The following is a 19,307-nucleotide window of genomic DNA, read 5'->3' on the forward strand; positions in this document are numbered from 1 at the left end:
ACCATAAATATTATAAGAAAGTATGGTATTAGAATTTCATGATAAACAGTACAAATAATCAACTCAGTATGTAATAATCAACTCAATATGTTATGATATGTACGGCATAAGGTCGTGATATATAGTCAGCGCAATGCCATAATTATATACATCATCCGGCGTAAGGTTGTGTTTACTATGATATGTTAGAATTTTAAAAAATGCTATCAATCTATTTTCATGTTAAACCAGTATATGTATATGTACTATGTGTTATCAAAACCCGAATAGTAGTTTAGATCAGTATTCATGGCACGATACTGTAGCTATTCAGTTCAATTCAGACTTGTGCTACCACCCCTGCCAGCAGAGGGGGTGGGAGATGGATAGTCGATGTGGCTTCAGTGTATTGTTGTAGACGTCCCCCTAGTAGTCCAGACTAGTGTGGGGTGGGCTCATCGTACTTACAGACATATTTGACTTGGAAGTGGTCGGACAGCAATTGTCAGGTCCCGCTTACGAGCTGCACAACCCATCATGGGGGGTAATACATGACATCAGCTAGCTATCCATCCTGAGTATACTTCAGTATTATCAGTTACAGCAGATGATTTTATAATAACAGAAAATCAGTATGATTTAATATGCTTATGATCATGTATCCATTACTCAGTTATTATACTACTCACATACTGTTTATTTATTATAATATAAAAATTTTCATGTTGCCACACAACTATATTTAGTTTATTTCCATTACTGAGAAGTGTCTCACCCCAACTTAAAATTATTTTAGGAAACCTAGTCAGACAGGCGAACCAAGCCCTGCGCCATTAGATGCAGTTTTTACTACCCTGCTAGGAGGGTGAGTTCTTGAACTAGGATCAGCTAGTTTTGGTGTATAATTCAAGTTTTTTTTTTTCTGGGGTTGTGAGGATTGTATATATACATTACAAAAATAGTAATGTTTTTATAAACTCTGGTACTGTATATTATGAATGGAATTTATGTTTACTACTGCTTAGTTGTCCGTTGTGTAAGAAAAGTGTGTTCCCGTTACCCACGGGTTTGGGCCGACCATGCTATATCATTAGCTAATGGTATCAGGGTATTTAATGTGACTTATTTTTGTAGTAAAATAAGCAAGTCGTTACATGTAGTGTCCAAAGAAGGGGTATTAGTGGATCCGAGTAAAATAGAAGCGGTAGTGGACTGGGCGAGACCAAGGAATGTTCAGGAGGTCAGAAGTTTTCTAGGTCTTGCAGGATACTACCGACGGTTCATAGAAGGGTTCTCCAATTTATCAGTTCCATTGACATGATTCATGAGGAAGAACGTGAAGTATGATTGGACGGATGAGTGCAAGCTGAGTTTCTAGGAGCTGAAATAGTGGTTGATTTCTGCTTCAGTTCTAATCATTCCATCTGGGGATGGTGGATTTGTTATCTTCAGTGACGCCTCTAAGAAAGTTCTTGAGTGTGTTCTAATGCAGCAAGGAAGGGTGATTGCTTATGCTTCTTGTCAACTCAAGGAGTACAAGAAGAACTACCTGACACATGATATGGAATTGGCAGCGATAGTGTATGCATTGAAAATTTGGAGGCACTACCTCTACGGTGAAAGGTTCGATATTTTTACTAATTATAAAAGTCTTAAGTACATTTTCACCCAGAAATAGCTAAATATGAGGCAGTGCAGATGACTTGAGTTCATAAAGGACTATGATTGTACTATTAGCTATCACCCAGGAAAAGCAAATGTGGTAACTGATGCTCTGAGTTAGAAGTCTGTTGATGCGTCAATCTCAGCAGTGGGAGTTCAGCATCAGATATATATCGACCTATAAAGGTTGGGCTTGGACGTAGTGGAAGGAAATCACTAGGCTTTTCTTATTAGCTTGGTGGTACAGCCGACCTTACAGGAGAGGATCCGAATAGCTCAAATGACAGGCAAAAAGCTAGTAAAGGTTGTGGAAGGAGTACATAGTGATTTAAAGTCGAATTTCAATATCTCTGATGATGGGATATTGAGATTCCATAGCAGGGCTTGTGTATCAAATGATGTCGAGATTAAATGGATCATTCTGCAGGAGGCACATCATTTACTCTACACCGTACATCCAGGAAGTACGAAGATGTATAGAAATCTGAGGGAATCTTTGTGGTGGTCTAACATGAAAAGAGCGATTGCCCATTTTGTAAAGCAATGCCTAACATGTCAGCTGGTCAAGGTAGAGTACCAGAGGCCAGCAGGACCCCTTCAGCCACTTGACATTCTTAAGTGGAAATGGGAGCATATCTCAAGGGATTTCATATTGGGGTTACCTACGGCGGTACATAAGCAGAATTCTATATGGGTTGTAGTGGATCTACAGAGACCCAAATAATTGTAATAATTAAAATAATAAAATAAAGGAGAGGAAAAGGAAATTGCAAAGGGGGTCACAGTAGGATCTCATCGATGAATGCTTCGCATTCGTCGACGAAGCGGCTTATTGGGATTGTTGACGGGGACACGTGTCTCGTCGATGAGGAATTACTAAGAGGGCTATTTCAGGGCCTAAAATTCATCGATGGAGAGTATGAGTTCGTCGATGAACTCCTTTCTTGACCTCGTCGAGGAAGTGACGTATCTCGTTAATGAAGGCAGGTGTATAAGTATGCCAAATTCGGATTTCAGAGTAGAAAATTTGCATGCAGCTCTTTATCTCTTGAATCCATCCCCTCTACCTTCTCTCTAACTTTTTGGCTCGGGCTTTCACCGATTCGATGATCCTAAGTCGCCATGCTACTCATGGGAAGATTCTCTTCATATCTTCTAGAGTAGATCGTTGGTTAGGCTAACTTGGGAACCATCCCAAATTTTGGGAAAGTTAGTTAATTTCAGTATTATTGGGTATTTGGTGTTTCTGGACTAAGGAGAATATGTTGAGGAAGATAATACTGAAGTTTTATTGGTGAAAATGTTAATTTCAGGGTGTTGTGTTGGGAACACTACAGGTGTAGAATTGGGTGTTTTGCGAACTTTCCAGTAAGCCAGGTAAGGGGATAAACTAAGTGAGAATCTTCCATGAAATTATTTATTATTTTACAGCATTAAATTTTAGTAAAGTATGTATATTATATATAATATGTTTGGGAAATACTATTATGAACAAGAATATGATTTAAACCTGTTTAATCAGAAAATATGATTTTGGAACAGATTTTACATTCAAGAGGTTACCCTAATTCTGTGTGGCATGAGTTCAATTCCATATAATTGTATATATCAGAATAGAATGTTTTCTTTCCCAGATCAAGCATGATATGATAGTTTTCATGGCAATTATAAAACAATACAAGAATCACGATTTTACATATTAAACAGTACGAAAAAATTATGTTTAGTATATTATGTTATGCAGGCATAGATGTCATGATTCATGTTATGTTATGCCCGCGCAGATGTCGTGTTACGCCGACGCAGATGCTGAGGTTCATGTTGGCATAGATGTCATAATCAAGTATGATCAGACAGGATTTATGAAATATGTACATAATAGTCATTATTATGAAATATAAAACAACTATGTTCAATATATAGAACTTATTATATGATATTAAAACCCAAATGGCATGGTTTAGTACAATTTCAGGAGCATGGTATCGTAGCTATATGTTCAAAATTATGATAGTGCTACCACATAACCAGTAGTGTGGAAGATGGCAGTCGATATGGCTTCAGTGTAGAGTGGAGTAGTCCCCCTAGAAGTCCAAGACCAGGAGGGATAGGCCCATCGAACTTACAGACTTATGTTTGATCTAGCATGGTTGGCCAGCCATTGCTCGGTCCCGCCTTCGGGCTGCACAACCTAGTCATGTTGGGCTAAGACATGACATCAGCTAGCTATCCATCCTGGGTGTTATTTCAATATTTTTACAGCTATATAAGATGATTTTCATGTATATAAATCTAGTATGCCTTATTATTATATGACAATCATGTTTTACACAGCTCTGCTACAGAAAAATTTTACCAAATATGCTTATTATACTGTTTATATGTAAAACACGGAAATGCTTATAACACCACACACTAATATTAGTTTATTTCCATTACTGAGAGGTGTCTCACCCCAACTATATAAACATTTCAGGAAATCCAGGTAAAGGAGCAGGCCGAGCTCCGCGACAATAGAGACCGATAAGGCTACCTTGTCTGAAGGGTGAGTTGTTGAACTAGGGTCAGGTTTATTTTTGGGTTATGACCCTAGGGCAAATTTGGCCTTTTTGGTGGATGATTGTAAATATAAAAGGTTTAGTTGAACTTTGATATTGTGGTTGGCTGGATGATATGTATATGATTACGTTTCTTGTTGCATAGGTAACAAAATGGTGTTTTGGGTATATCCTTGGTACCCATGGTTCTAGGTTGTTTATGTTATTCAGTTGAATAGGATATTAGATTTATTATGTTAAATGTTATTATGAAAAAAAAATATATGGTAAATTAGGCAAGTTGTTACAAGGTTGACTGACAAAGATTGCATATTTCATTCCAATCATAGTCAGTTATTCTCTAAATAAGCTGACAGAGCTATATGTGCAGAAGATTGTACGACTCCATGGTATCCTAGTTTCTATCATTTTAGATCAAGACCCACGTTTTACCTCTCGATTCTAGAAAAGTCTATAGGATGCCTTGGGATTGCAGCTTACATTCAGTACATCATTTCACCCACAGACAAATGGACAATCTGAGAGGACTATTTAGACGTTAGATGATATGCTACAAGCATGTGTACTAGATTTTGGGGACAGTTAGATATGGTATCTACCGCTTGTGGAATTTTCATATAATAACAACTACCAGGCTAGTATAGAGATAGCACCATATGAGGCATTATATAGTCGTCGATGTCGGTCTCTGCTATTCTAGGATCAAGTAGGGGAGCGGCAAATACTAGGACTAGAACTGATTAGCAAGCCTCTGCAAAGGTCGAGCTGATTAGAGAGAGAATCAGGGTAGCTCAGAGTTGGCAAAAGAGTTATGCAGATACTCGCTGACAAGAGCTAGAGTTTGAGGCAGGAGATATGGTATTCCTAAAGATCGCTCCGATGAAAGGAGTAATGAGGTTTGGGAAGAAGGGGAAACTAAGCCCTCGATACATTGGGCCATTCGAGATCCTGGAAAGGGTGGGTTCGGTTGCTTATCGAGTGGCATTACCCCCAGCACTATCCAGAGTTCACGACGTGTTTCATGTGTCAATGTTGAGGATGTACGTTCCAGACCCTTCACACGTTTTGAGTCACGAACCTCTGGAGATCAATGATGCATTAGCATACAAAGAGGTTTTGGTATAGATATTAGATCAGAATGTGCAGCAATTACGGACTAAGGAGATATCGTTGGTGAAAGTACTATGGCGTAATCATGTAGTGGAGGAAGCTTCATGGGAATTAGAGTTAGAGATACACCAGAAGTACCCTCAGTTATTTAGAGATAGTTAGAGTTAGACAGGTAAGTAGAATAGCATGTAAGTAAGAATGTATGTATATATGGTAGAATAGGTGGTTCAGGTTATTTTAGATATGGCCTTCGGGAGAGTTTTTTATGTGTATTGTAATCTCCCAAAGCATCATATTGTAACCATGGTATTCCTTTGCCATATGTGAGGTTATGTAATAACTTTGGGTCAGAGCCACTATATGGGTGGCTTCTGACTCTTCTATAGAACTAAGTCATAAGGTAAGGTTATGCTTAGAAATAGTTAACAAATTTTGAGGACGAAATTTTCGTAAGTAGGGGAGATTGTAGAGACCCAACCCCATAAAATAAGAAAAGGATAAAAAGGGAATTTTTGCAGGCTTCATCGACGATGTTCAGGTTCTCGTCAATGAAGGTCATCTTGTGCTTCGTTGCCGAAATTCAGAGTCTCGTCGATGAAGAGATCCCGATCGACAGGAAAAGTATTAGACTAAGGTTCGTCGACGAAGGAAGAGGTTCATCGACAAAGAGCCTTCTATGGATCGTCGATGAATTTGACTAGATCAAGGGGTATATAAATATCATTTTTCATTGTTTAGTGATTAAGAAATCCCAGAAGCTCTCTCTCTCTCTCTCTCTCTCTCTCTCTCTCTCTCTCTCTCTCTCTCTCTCTCTCTCTCTCTCTCCCTCTCTCTCCCTCTCTCTCTCTCTCTCTTCAATCCTTTGTCATTCGTTGCCTGTTTCGACAATTGAAGGTTACCATAGGGATAAGGGAGCTAAGATCTTTAATACTAGTGGAGCAGATTCTTGAGTTTGTGAAAAAGGTCAAGGGTCGGTTTTCGATCGTTCGGTCTATTTCAGGAAATAGGTAAAGGGATTTGTTTACATCAGTTATTTTAGAAAACTAAAACTCTAGAGTTGTAACTCATGTTTATATGCTAGTTATGACTGCTTGTTTGCAAAGTTTTACCGGGTAAAAATGCCAGTTTTACGATTTTACGGTTTTGGTAAAAACTAGGGTTTTGGCTTATAACCTCCAAACTTCTCAAAACCACTTTATTTGCATTAAACTTAAAGTAGGAGATGCTTAAAAACCCGTGTTGCAGTCTAAATGATATTTTATGAATTATTTTACTATAGTACAGCATGTTGAACCAAATGAGTGTGGCATATGATATGAAATGGGATGTACTAAACTGATAAATATGTATATGGAATATAGGAACCGTAGTTCCAAATTGTTATCATAAAATGTAGAAAAACAGGTGTCGATTAGATACTGAGCTCTATATGCGAAAAAGGGTTAAACCGAGAGTGTGTACCGATTTATACAACAGTATGAATGAATAAGTTTGTAAAAATACTGGAACTGTACAGGTGATTTATGAATTAGAAACAAGTTAATTTGTCTTATTGTAAATTGTATATATGATATTTGGACCGTAGCTTGTTACTATGAGAGTCTTAAAAAGCTCAATGTTATATGGAAGCCTGAAAAAGCTTAAATGCAGTACCGTTGCTATAATTCAGATATAGTGCAACCACACATCTGTTTTTCAGGGTGGGTATCGAGATAGTCCACTAATGTGACGCCCCGATTTTCATACCAATTTTTTTTATAAACAATAATAAATATTCACTCGTCATCAACAATATTCGCCAATCGGCCACGTCAACAACCCTGTTACCACTTATATGACTCAACCCGCATTGGGTACCGGGTAAAAGTCATTTTATTTATACAACCTAACAGCGGAAGATAGTATACACTGAACAACCAAAATACAATACCCAGAGTATCAACATACATATATGTATGCATTACCATCACACCCAAAAACAACTCAACTCTAAGGGAATTACACCCCCCTAGTCCAAGAAATCACCCTGTGTGTTAGGGTCTCAGCTCCCTATAGTCTCAGAGCTCTATCACCTGGCCTATCTTTGTTCCCTGAAAAATTTAGATAATTTGGGTGAGACACATCTCAGTGAGAAGGAATAAATTATTTATAGTGTGTGGTAATATAAGTTCAATTATAATACACTTTACTTTTCAAATCATCATTTCATATGAGAAAATACATTGATATACACATTTTCATAATCATATAGATATACAACACAAGCTTTTATAAACATTAAAATCATTTCTCAAGTTCATTCATTTTCAACACATATTTACCCATGAAATTCCTGAAAATGGGGAAGATTACCTGTCCATACAGGTAGCTTCCTTTTGCCCTAACACGTTATGTTGTCAGGTATGGCCACATCTAATACCTATCAGGGCACTCACCTTACTCAGTAAGCCCTCAAGTGAAGAGTTTCACTTCGCCTCAATTATTTATATTATTAACTCACATGGATCCATTTCTCAATTTTATTATTCTCTATTTCTCAATTTCCATTATTTCTTTCATTTCTCATTTTAGCCCATTTTATCACTCTTTCACTTTTAGTTTCCATTTCACTATCCGGCTCATGAGTATCCTTGGTATCTAATACCAACATCGCGTCTATAACTCATGGCTACCCTGAGGATCTTTCTTTCCACGTCATGCTTCCCCCCATAATCAAGGTTGTGCGGCACGAAGGTTGGATCTAACTGCGGTTGGCCGACCCGGTTAGATCAAAATATCATATCACATATCTCGTGTCTATAGTACTACTAGCCGACCTATAGCCCTAATCCGGACTCAAGGGACACAACAACTCTACTAAATAGCTCAGTTGACTTTCACGCCACACGCTCCAAGAGTCCATGTGGTTGCACTACACCACTAGCAACGGTACCGTGCTCAATATCACAACCCATCATTAGGGTTTCCACAACCATCCATCAGGGTTATCACTACCACATACTTGCAATCATTATGCAGTATTGGCATTTCATCAGTCATATTCAATGATCCCTTTGCAGCATTCACGTTTTCCCAATATTCATAGTCTACCCAATTCAATAATCATATTTCAATTCCATATTGCAGTACTTCCCATTTTCACATTTCAGTATATACGTTTTAGAATTCACGTTCTCATTTTTACGTTTCAATATTTTCATATCAACATACATCATTAATTTCATATCAATATATCTCAATTCATCTCATAATAGTATGTATTGTGTTTAACGTACTTCAACATTTTCTCAAACCCATATCAGTAATTTACACAATCTCATTTTCATAAAAATCATATCTATTCACATATAAATACCATATTTCATTATTTCCCACTAACATAACAACAATTCTCATTTCATTATTTTCTCAGAAATTACTCATCATTATATTTCACATTTTTCATTATGCGTCATATGTCACACAGTTTTCATCTAATATTCATAATGTATTAATTTCACAAGGGAAAATATCATAACTTTATTTTCCAAATATTCACTCAATTAATAACACAAAATATTGTTATAATTTATTACACTTACCTGACTTACTAAGAATCTCGATAAAACCTAGATCCTACGCCCTTGGCGGCCGAAATTCAAATCCTGCAATTCACGTATTCCCCAGATTAATTAATTCATTTCCCAAAATAATACTCATATAACCTTCCCTAGGCTCCATATACTTCAAATTAACATTTAAATTAATATTTAACACTCACACTTGGTTTTCTGAACTATGCCTGCAAGGTCCCAAAATTACACTCGCGGCGCATACCCAGACCCTGAATTCCAAAAACCCTACTTCAACCTCAGAATGCCCAATATTCTAGTATTTCTAAATCAACACTAATTAAATAATAATTAGCCCCTTAATAACCCCCTTATCCCAATTTTTGGGTTATACCTACGACGACCCCACAAGAAATTCGCTCCACTAGACTTGTAGAGAATTATACCTAGATTCTTGTGGTGGTGTATGATCATCAATTGGGTTTAAAATTTAAAATAAATTAAGGTAAAAGTGAAAATTTAGCTTACCCCGGGAGATACGCCTATGCCGCTCCTGCAACCAATCTGTTTCAGTAGAAATGACGGCGGTGAAAAATGGAGTCCAGTGGTATTTCCTGATTTCTGATCGGACGAGTATTCGTTGAGAAAAATGAGGAGAGAGGGAGAGAGAGACGAGGAACAAGAAAAGAATTCAGGGGGGGCTCTCTGCGTAGCTCCAGGCCTTCCTGAAGGATCTAAATCCTTCAGGAAGGTATATATATATATAAAATATAAAATAATAATAATAATAATATTTTATTAATAAAAATAAAAATAAATTTTAATTATTTTTTATAAATTTAATTTATTTATTTATTATTATTATTATTATTTTGAAATCACCCCACTAATCTTGTATAACCATTTTTTTGGGATTATTACAACTGGAGTGTGGGTATTGAGATAGTTGATTGACACAAAGGGCCACTAGTGAATTAATGGACTAGGTGGAGGAGGTTCAGTTGGACTTTAATATGTATAATGTCTGCGCAAGGTAGGGCTTGTTTAGTGCTTTATCATCGCACAACCCGCACCAAGGGGTAGTGTTGGCATAGTAATGATTGTTTATAAGCTGGACGGTATTCTAAATATGTATATACATGATTTAAAAACTAAAATGGGTAAAGTCTTAGGTTTGAATACCGGGCGGAGGGACTGTACAGTGTATGTGCCTACTCTAACCTTGGGAACTTTCGCTTGTTATGATGCTAAACTATCTATTTCAGGAATTACATCTAACTTCTTTCTACTGGTTTAAACACATGTTGTCACATACTGATATAATATCTTTCACCTTACTGAGAAGTGTCTCACCCCAACATACAACCTTTGTTTCAGGTCCTACAGGATGTCGATTTTAGTTGCTAGAGGGACTTGGAGCGTCGTATTGTGTGTAGTTTACTTAAGTATTTTGTATATGTAATAGACTTAGTTCAGAATGTCTTTTTTGGGATTGTGAGAACATATTATGTTTTAAGTACATATGAATGTATGTAAGGATACAGTTAGAACTCTGGTATGTCTATTAGATTTTGTATGAATGTTTATGTTTTTCGTTGTGCATGAGAATACAGATCAATATGAAAAACCTGTATGCCCCTTTCAGGGCGGGTTATATATGTATGTTTATCAGAGACAGGTGTGTTATACAGGTGTAGGAGCACTCTGAGGTTGTATAAAGGGTTGGGGCGTTACACTACTATTAGTGACGAATTGTGCTGAGCCAAAATAGAATTTATAGTGACGATTTTGGGGTTTTAGTGACGGTTATAATCCGTCACTAATACGACATTATTAGTGACAGTTTTAGAATTCATCACTAATAATTAGTAGTAACGACAAATATATCAACTAATTTAAAATCGTCATCAATACTTATAAATTTGTTACTAATACTATTAGTGACGAATTTAGAAGTATTAGTGACAGTTTTGATCTTTCACTAATAACCTTTTTTTTTTTAGTGCCCCAGTGAGTCCAAATGCCTAACCCTATTCTGACCTTGATATTACGCTGAATTTCAAAGGCCAAGCAACTGATCCCGATGAGTCTAGGTGACTCACTTCTAAAAATGAGTAGTACAATAGTTATCCCAAGTATAAGAGTTACGTCGTGTAATAATTAACCCAAAAAAGTCAAATCATCTCCTCAGAGAATGTAGATTAGTTTTAAAATAATGCAAAACAGGAAAAAGAAAATGAGAAAAAAATTTTACTGAATATGGTTCAGATTCAAAATATTAGGGTTTTTGAAAGTTTGTGGCGAAATTAAAACAAATTAAAACCTAAAACAAGAACATAGCGTGCATAGATAGGAGAATAACTATCATACAATTAAACAAATAAACTAACTAAGCTAACCTAGTACAATTCATTCAATCATCCAAATAGACTATAAAAACTTCAAACAAGCAAACTAAGGATCTAAACAAAAAGTCATTCAACAACAAAATATCTTAACACACTAGTTGAACAAACATTTAAATCCAACATTAATTTTTAAATAAATGCAACAAAGCCAACTCAACACATAATATAACTTAAATTAGATTTAATGACTTTAATTAAAAAGAAAAACCAACTTACTTTAATAATAAAAACAATCCAAATAAAATTTCATTCTAATAAATATTTAAGATTCAAAACTAAAAGAGAGAGAATAAAAGCAACTACTCTAAATAACCTCAAACAAAAGTTAAATTTAACAATGACATTAAATAAAAAAGATGAACTGAATTTAACAAGACTCTAACAAATATTAAAATAACAGAGAGAGAGAGAGAGAGAGAGAGAGAGAGAGAGAGAGAGAGAGAGAGAGAGAGAACTAAACAAAATTCTTTAACAATAAAATAAATTAATGCACCAACTATCTTAAACAAAAATTTAAGTACAACATTAACTCCAAATAAGAATATTCAATGTAAAAATTAACCAAAATTAAATATTAAAACATGTAATGAATGAGAAAATGAAAACAAATAATAATAACTAATTAACGAGAGAGAGAGAGAGAGAGAGAGAGAGAGAGAGAGAGAGAGAGAGGAGTCGCTGGCCATGTAGATAGCTGCAGCTGCTCGGGTCTCCACACCAGCGGCGGCGCAGCTCCCTAGGTTTTCCAACAGCCCCCACACGCAACTACTCCTCCCCAGCCCTACACTGCTTACCTTTTCCTTTAATACCTTCCCCCTTTTCAAAAGCAACAACAAACCCCCTTTTTCTCGTTTTTGCCCTCCAAACACACTCACAAAATTGCCCCCAGCTGCTGCCTTGCATGCAATCTTCCAGGTAACACACACACACACACGGAAGCTACTTGTTAGCCTTTGCATGGCCGGGTCACATCAAAGACCCAGCCCACTATTTTTTCAATTCCAATTTGTTTCTCCAGCCCACACAAAACCATGGCCCTCCTTCTGTTCTTTGCTTCAAATTAATTCTCAACTCACACACACACACACGCCCAGCAAGGCCACTCACGCACGCACGGGCTCAGCCCGCCCACTCCATCACATGCACGCCCATACACTCGCCTCGCCTCCACGTGGTCACATCAATATTCATGGGCCGACCTTATATTTATAAGCCCTTCCTTTTTTTTTTTTTTGGATTACGCACTGAGTATTCACGTGTCCATTTTACGGTCCACGTGACTAATCCTGTGCCCCTTAAAGTTGACCCCACAACTCCAAAGGGAAGGTAAATTCAGGAGTCCAGGGGCGGAAACGAGTTCAGGAGGGTTTGAACACCTGATCTCATGAAAGACACTCCTGCAACCCGCACTACTACCTGAACTACACCTTGGGGGTTTTATAAGCCCTTCCTTTGCAATGTATTTGGTTGCCTCACGCCCACCATTCGGCCTTCAAGCATGCACACTTCGACGTGAACACGTGTTCGTTCACACGGTCTCGTATATTTAATTTCAAATTTAATTTTCAGAGTCTTTCCATATACACACGCCCATGGTTCTTCACTCGATGTTTGATTTCTTTCATTTTTATCTCGATTTTAGTTTCCAAAAATTATCCTGAAACAATAAAACACGAAGATACGTAAATTCAAGCTAAAATAGGATAATTATCTAAAAATTATCAAACGAGCTCACTTATTAAAATATTGAACATAATTTGGTATTTAATCAAAATTATAATTTTTAATGCATGAATTAAATGCCTAATTACACATTTTGACTCATAATCACCAGACGCCTGAACCTCGTAATGGCTATTTTAAAACAGCGTTTAAAAGTTTCCAAATTATGTTGCTTGTGTCCCAAACTTTGTAAAAATTTGGGAAACACTCCAAGTAACTTGAGTAATACGAAAATATGACTTTTTAACTCTATAAATACATGATTTCACAAATCAAATCATATCAAAAATTCAAAACAGCTCTATTATTATTATTATTATTATTATTATTATTATTATTATTATTATTATTATTATTATTATTTTCGATTTTTGTATGAGTGTGTCCCTATAATTTTTTTAAAAAAAGGGGGGGTCACGGGGGATTTCTAAATCACATCTTAATTTTCATTCCCATTTTTAACTTTTACTTATTTATTTTATTTTAAATGAATTCATTAAAGACCATTGAATTCAACTTAGGGATAATTCATAATTAATTAAAGAATGCTTGAAGAACAGATGTGTAGGGGGTGCTGATACCTTCTTCACGCATAACTGAACTCTCGATCCTAATTATGGTAAAAACAGACTAGTCAAGGCTACTAGTTCCTTGACGTAAGATTAGTTTAGAGACCAATTAAATGAGTAGTAATTAGTGTTCTAACCGTACCTAGGTAAATAATCGGTTAGTGGCAACTCCATTTCAGTTTTCAATATTTATTACCCCTCGCCCATCCCAGGGCACATCCGCCCACCGGGGAACGTTACAACAATTTATAATATTAGAAAAAAAAATGATATAGACTATAAATTTTCTTTTTAAATTTCTTTTTTTTTCTTTTCCAACTAAAATTCTTTATCCAAATGGAGTTACCTTAATTCCCTACTAAAATTTAAAGTTAATAAACCTCTCTCTCCCATTGTCAATAATATCTAAAAGGAATTGGCTTTATGCCTCTCGTTCAAAATTACTTCTATTTGACAAGCACTAATAAAAATAGACGTTGATAGAATTGATGCTTAACATTACAAATCATATAATGGAGTCGTGTGAAATTTCAAAAGCTCTCGTTGCATTAAAGCTGTTCGCCTTCTATCTTACTTTTCTTGCTCCCACAGTCCTAGCTTGCACGTACAGTAGTAGGATATATGCAGCTCACCTCTATTGACTGTCATTCTCAAGATTGGGACTTGAAAGCATACAAGTAAAGCTGAAAAGTATAAGTTGGTGTATGCCCTAGCTCCGTGGGTCCTGTAATATTTTAAAAAACCTAATTTTCACTTGTATAAATCTAAATACTAACACGAATGTTGTGATTATTGAATTTTAAATCTTATGGCATGGGTAGAAACTAGCTTGTAAGTAAACACTTTAACAGAAATTTTTCCCGTGCACATTAACTTGGCCTCTATAGAGTTGAACTTGAAGGCGTCTCTTTGCAATTAACAGAATACTAAATTAGGCAAAAGACACTCATCTCCTCTAAAATTTGATAAAAAAATAATAATAGAAACTTTCCTTAAAGTTTTCAAAATACCACATACTTATCCTAAAGTTTCAAAAATGATACATACATTCTTAGAGGTTTGATAAAAGCATACAAATCTCTATTTAAAAAAAAATTATTTTTCTACAAAATATAAAAGGAGATTTTTGTTTTTTTAGTAAACCTCAGAAAGGTCTTTAAAAATCATTAAACCTTACAAGAAATTGCTAAAATTTTGAAATCGTACGGAAAATTATTTTTTCACCAAACCTAAGAAGAGCGGACCACTAAACTGTTTGTACTGAATTACCACTAAACTGTTTGTATAAATGTCGTTTTTCGGGGCCAAATTCTCATTCAACACTACTTATGTCAGCAATGAAAACTACAAAAGGGTACAAGAGAAGTCATATACGCATGCCTTTTAACAAAAATAGAAAAACAAAAAAAACGCCTTCACTATCAGCCACTACGTCCATCCTGCTTCCTGCGCATCTATAAATACGCATGAACCCTGGAAGCCCTTCACCAATCCAAGCCTATCTGATCCTGCACTCGCTTATAACATCGACCACCATGGAAGCCACGCAAGGTGCTTCTTCACCTTTCTTCATTTCAGCAGATGGCAACAATGTCCATCTCCTCACCGTTCCTATCTTGCTCCTTCTCCCTCTCCTCTTCCTCTTCCTCAAGCACAGATCCTCCAAGCACCACAACCTCCCGCCGGGGCCGTTCCCGTGGCCCATCGTTGGCAACATCGCCTCCGTTGGGTACAAGCAGCACGAGGACCTCGCCAAGCTGGCCCAGGCCCACGGACCCCTCATGTCCCTCCGCATGGGCTCCCAGCTGGTGGTGGTCGGCTCCAACAAGGCCGCCGCCATCGAGATCCTCAAGACCCACGACCGCGTGCTCTCGGGGCGGCTGCCGCCGCACGTGTCGCCGGCGAAGAGCCCCGAGCGGAACCACCTCTCCATTGGGTGGACCTTCGAGTGCACGGAGCAGTGGAAGTTCATGCGGACGCTGTGCCGGACGGAGCTGTTCGGCGGCAAGATTCTGGACTCCAGGATGGACATCAGGGCCCAGAAGGTTCAGGAGATGGTGGACTTTTTGGCGACGAAGGAAGGACAATTGGTGGCGATAAGGGAGGTGATTTTTTCGACGGCGTTTAATGTGCTTGGGAACGTTTTGATGTCGAAGGATTTCATGGCATTGGAGGAAGGGGAGGGGCAGGGTATGTGTGATATAGTGAGGAATCTGATGGAGCTGTGGACCAAACCTAACATTTCTGATTTGTATCCGTTTCTGGGGGAATTGGATATTCAGGGTTGGAGGAGAGAGGCGTATCGGTACAGTGAGAGGTTGTATGAGGTGTGGAGAGATACGATGAAGGAAAAGAGAGAGAGAATGAGAAGAGGTGAGGAGAGTAAGACTAGAGACTTCTTGGATGTTTTGCTCCACAATAATTTTGCTGACGATCAGGTCGATGTTCTGTTCTTGGTATGCATATATGCTCTCTCTCTCTCTCTCTCTCTCTCTCTCTCTCTCATTTTGCAAAATTATTCTTACATTTATTGAAATTTTATGGTTTATATATATATATATATATATATATATATATATATATATATATTTGAAGTAGCAATGATGCTATTCTGATTCCAATAATTGAGGAAAACTCTTTTGATTTTCAATTTTTTAAATGATTTTTAAAAATATGATCAATCAATTTTTATTGTGATGAATTATTGGATGTCTATGAAATTAAGATGAAATAGTAATATCATATTTATTTCTTTTGTCTAAAATTTAAAAATAGTAGATGTATATTTTTTATTAATAAAAATTAGGACTTATATTTATGTTGGTGCAGGAACTCTTTCTTGCAGGAACCGATACTAGTACCTCAACGATTGAATGGACCATAGCAGAACTACTTAAGAATCAAAATGTCATGAAAAAAATTTGTGAAGAACTGGAGAAGGAAGCTCCGGAGGGCTACTTGAAAGAGATAGACATAACTCGCTTTCCCTACTTGCAAGCGTGTGTGAAAGAAACCCTACGACTACATCCTGCAGCACCATTGATTCCTCGTCGGTCGACCGAGAAATGTCAAGTTATGAACTACAACATCCCAAAAGACACCCAAGTTCTAGTGAACATTTGGTCAATTGGTAGAGACCCTCGAATATGGGAAGACCCTGCAAGTTTTAAGCCTGAAAGGCTTCTAAATTCCGAATTAGATTTTAAAGGGCATGATTTTGAGTTCTTGCCTTTTGGCGGGGGAAGGAAAATTTGCCCTGGATATCCAATGGCCATTAGGCAAGTTCACTTGACCTTAGCTGCTTTGCTCCACCACTTTGATTGGTCTCTTCCTAATAACATGACCCTTGATCAGCTTGATATGAATGAGAAGTGTGGGATAACATTGCAAAAAGAGGATCCTCTCGTGCTCATACCAACGAGAAAAAAAAGATCACAATTCTAAATTACCCTTAGTACTATTTTGATAGTTTGTCTAGTCATGTTGAAATAGCATGTACGACAAGTTTGAATAAATGATCTATATGTTAGTTGTATTTCATAATATGGACGAAAAAATTTGGCTTTTGGGTCAAATTCTCAAGTGATGTTCCTTTTTTTTTTTTGTGTGTATCTTACCAAAATAAAAGAGCTTGTAAGTTTATGCAAACTACATTTTTATCAAATTCTCAAGGCATCTATATTTTTTAGTTCATGCTCTAGCATATACACATGCTCATTTTTTGCATAAATATTTACATGTTTTTATGTATAAATGGATGGCTCTAATACTTAAAAAGAGTGTTTAAAAGAAGAGTTATCCCAAAATGTATATATAGTTGACAAAAGTTGGCAAAATGGCATTCAATGCACTAAGCTTCAGGACGTAGACAACTCAATTGGCAAAAGTGGACAAAGTGTCTCTAAATGCATTGAGTGCAGAAGTAGCGCAATTCGATGAATGTCCAATATTAAATGCAAAAGTAGTCCAATATGGCATAATATATAACATTAACTGCGAAAGGAAACTATCCAACGACCATTGCTCCATCCACTTACATGTGGCATGCGAGATAATGTATTCTTATGAAAGATGTAATTACACCCATGCATCATGGTACTCATACAAAAGAAAAGTTTCAATGGAGTGGTAGGCGTAGCCATTCCAAATTATGCGAGGTGCTGGGGAGATACAATGTAATGGGAAAAAGGGAGAGAGAGATACTGTTATTATTATATTCTCCAGGGATTAGAATGAATATAGATTATTTATGTTAATATTTGTATGGTTATTTTTTTGGATTTGAATAATTCAAGTAGACATTTTCATTATGATGTTTTGTTGCTTTGGATTGTGTTGATCTTATAGGTCGCACCAGGTTTTGATAATGACAAATATTGATATTTGATATTTGTCAAGTGTTTGTGCAAGTTCAAATCAAACTTCATTGATGACACTTGAAGAAACAAGAAGACTATGAAACTTTGTAATTTACATTGTAATATATTAATCATTTATGCAATAAGGTATGTAATAATAATCTAGGATATGGTTTGTATCTTTATCACCTGCACATCATGCACACAAGATATAGTGTGAGCTCAACTTGACCATAGTAAGATCCTAGGCTCGCACACACACACACATTGCATAAAATATGAGTGTGAAATAATTGTGCTTAAATTGAATATATCTAAGCAAACTAAGAGGGGTCAGGAGACCGAACCCTAGCAGTTCAAACTGCCTCGGGTGACCGAACCTTGGAGGTCAACATGTTGACCTATATTCGGGCGACCGAACTGAAACTGTGCACATATTCCTCAATCGCCTCGAACGCCTCGAAAGGGACAACTTACCAACTTGGGTGATCGAGCATTTCAGTTCAAAAATAGACTCGGGCGACCGAACACAAGAGTTCTGGCACCCGAACCATGTACCGGGCACTCAAAGTCACGTAACTTTGCTACTGACTTTGATTCGGGCTGCCAAACTAAGACACGGGCGACTGAATCATGTAGAAGACCTTTTATTGTTGTGTCTTCTCGGGCAACCAAACCTTGGTTCAGCCACCGGAACTCCAGCCGGTTAAAATTAAATTAACAGCGGTAAAACAGGGTTAAGAAGGGCTAATTGGGTTTTAATTGTTTGGGACTTTCTTAATAATACCCATCATATCCCGAACGGTAATAATTTTTCACCTCACTATAAATATACCTTCATTTGTAAAATTAGCCGCGGATTAGCAAAGTGATTAGCAAAGAAATTATCTCTATCTTGAAAACCCTCTCTTTGCCCAAATACTCTCAAACTTGCCTCCTTTGATAAGATTTGAGATTGTGAGAGCTCTTCGTGTGTGATTGTGATTATTATACTATGCTAAAATCTCTCATTTGTATAATAGTTTTATATATTTCTCTCGGGGAGTTTTAGCTTAGGTTTAACCCACGGATTTCTTCATTATAAATCTAGCGTGGGATTAAACCAAGGAAGCTTGGATATTTGCATTTCATTGCAAGTGTCTGATAGCTTACTTTTCGGTGTACAAAGATTTTTCAAACTAACAAGTATTTCTTCAAACTAGTATTGTGCATCTTTCATTGAGGAAAATCTATTTGAAGCTAGTTTGATTATCTGCTTAGTTTACTTGGAATATTGATGTGCTATTAAGATATCCTATTTAGAATTCCAAGTTGTTGCTTGTGGTGAAATACTCTTGAGCATCATACTGATTATTTTGTGTTGAGCATTGATTGAGCAAACATACATCAT

General features: G+C 36.8%; 1 protein-coding gene across 1 annotated transcript; it reads left to right on the forward strand.

Annotated features, from left to right (window-relative positions):
• Positions 1-15,007: 15,007 nt before the first annotated feature.
• On the forward strand, positions 15,008-17,223 carry LOC131145497 (probable (S)-N-methylcoclaurine 3'-hydroxylase isozyme 2). The gene is made up of 2 exons (XM_058094597.1): positions 15,008-16,015; positions 16,389-17,223. Exons 1-2 carry the CDS (start codon positions 15,026-15,028, stop codon positions 17,001-17,003), a joined length of 1,605 nt encoding a protein of 534 aa, XP_057950580.1. The 5' UTR covers positions 15,008-15,025; the 3' UTR covers positions 17,004-17,223.
• Positions 17,224-19,307: the final 2,084 nt, after the last annotated feature.

This window comes from Malania oleifera, chromosome 13 (genome assembly GCF_029873635.1).
Source record: "Malania oleifera isolate guangnan ecotype guangnan chromosome 13, ASM2987363v1, whole genome shotgun sequence".
Lineage (NCBI taxonomy): Eukaryota > Viridiplantae > Streptophyta > Magnoliopsida > Santalales > Ximeniaceae > Malania > Malania oleifera.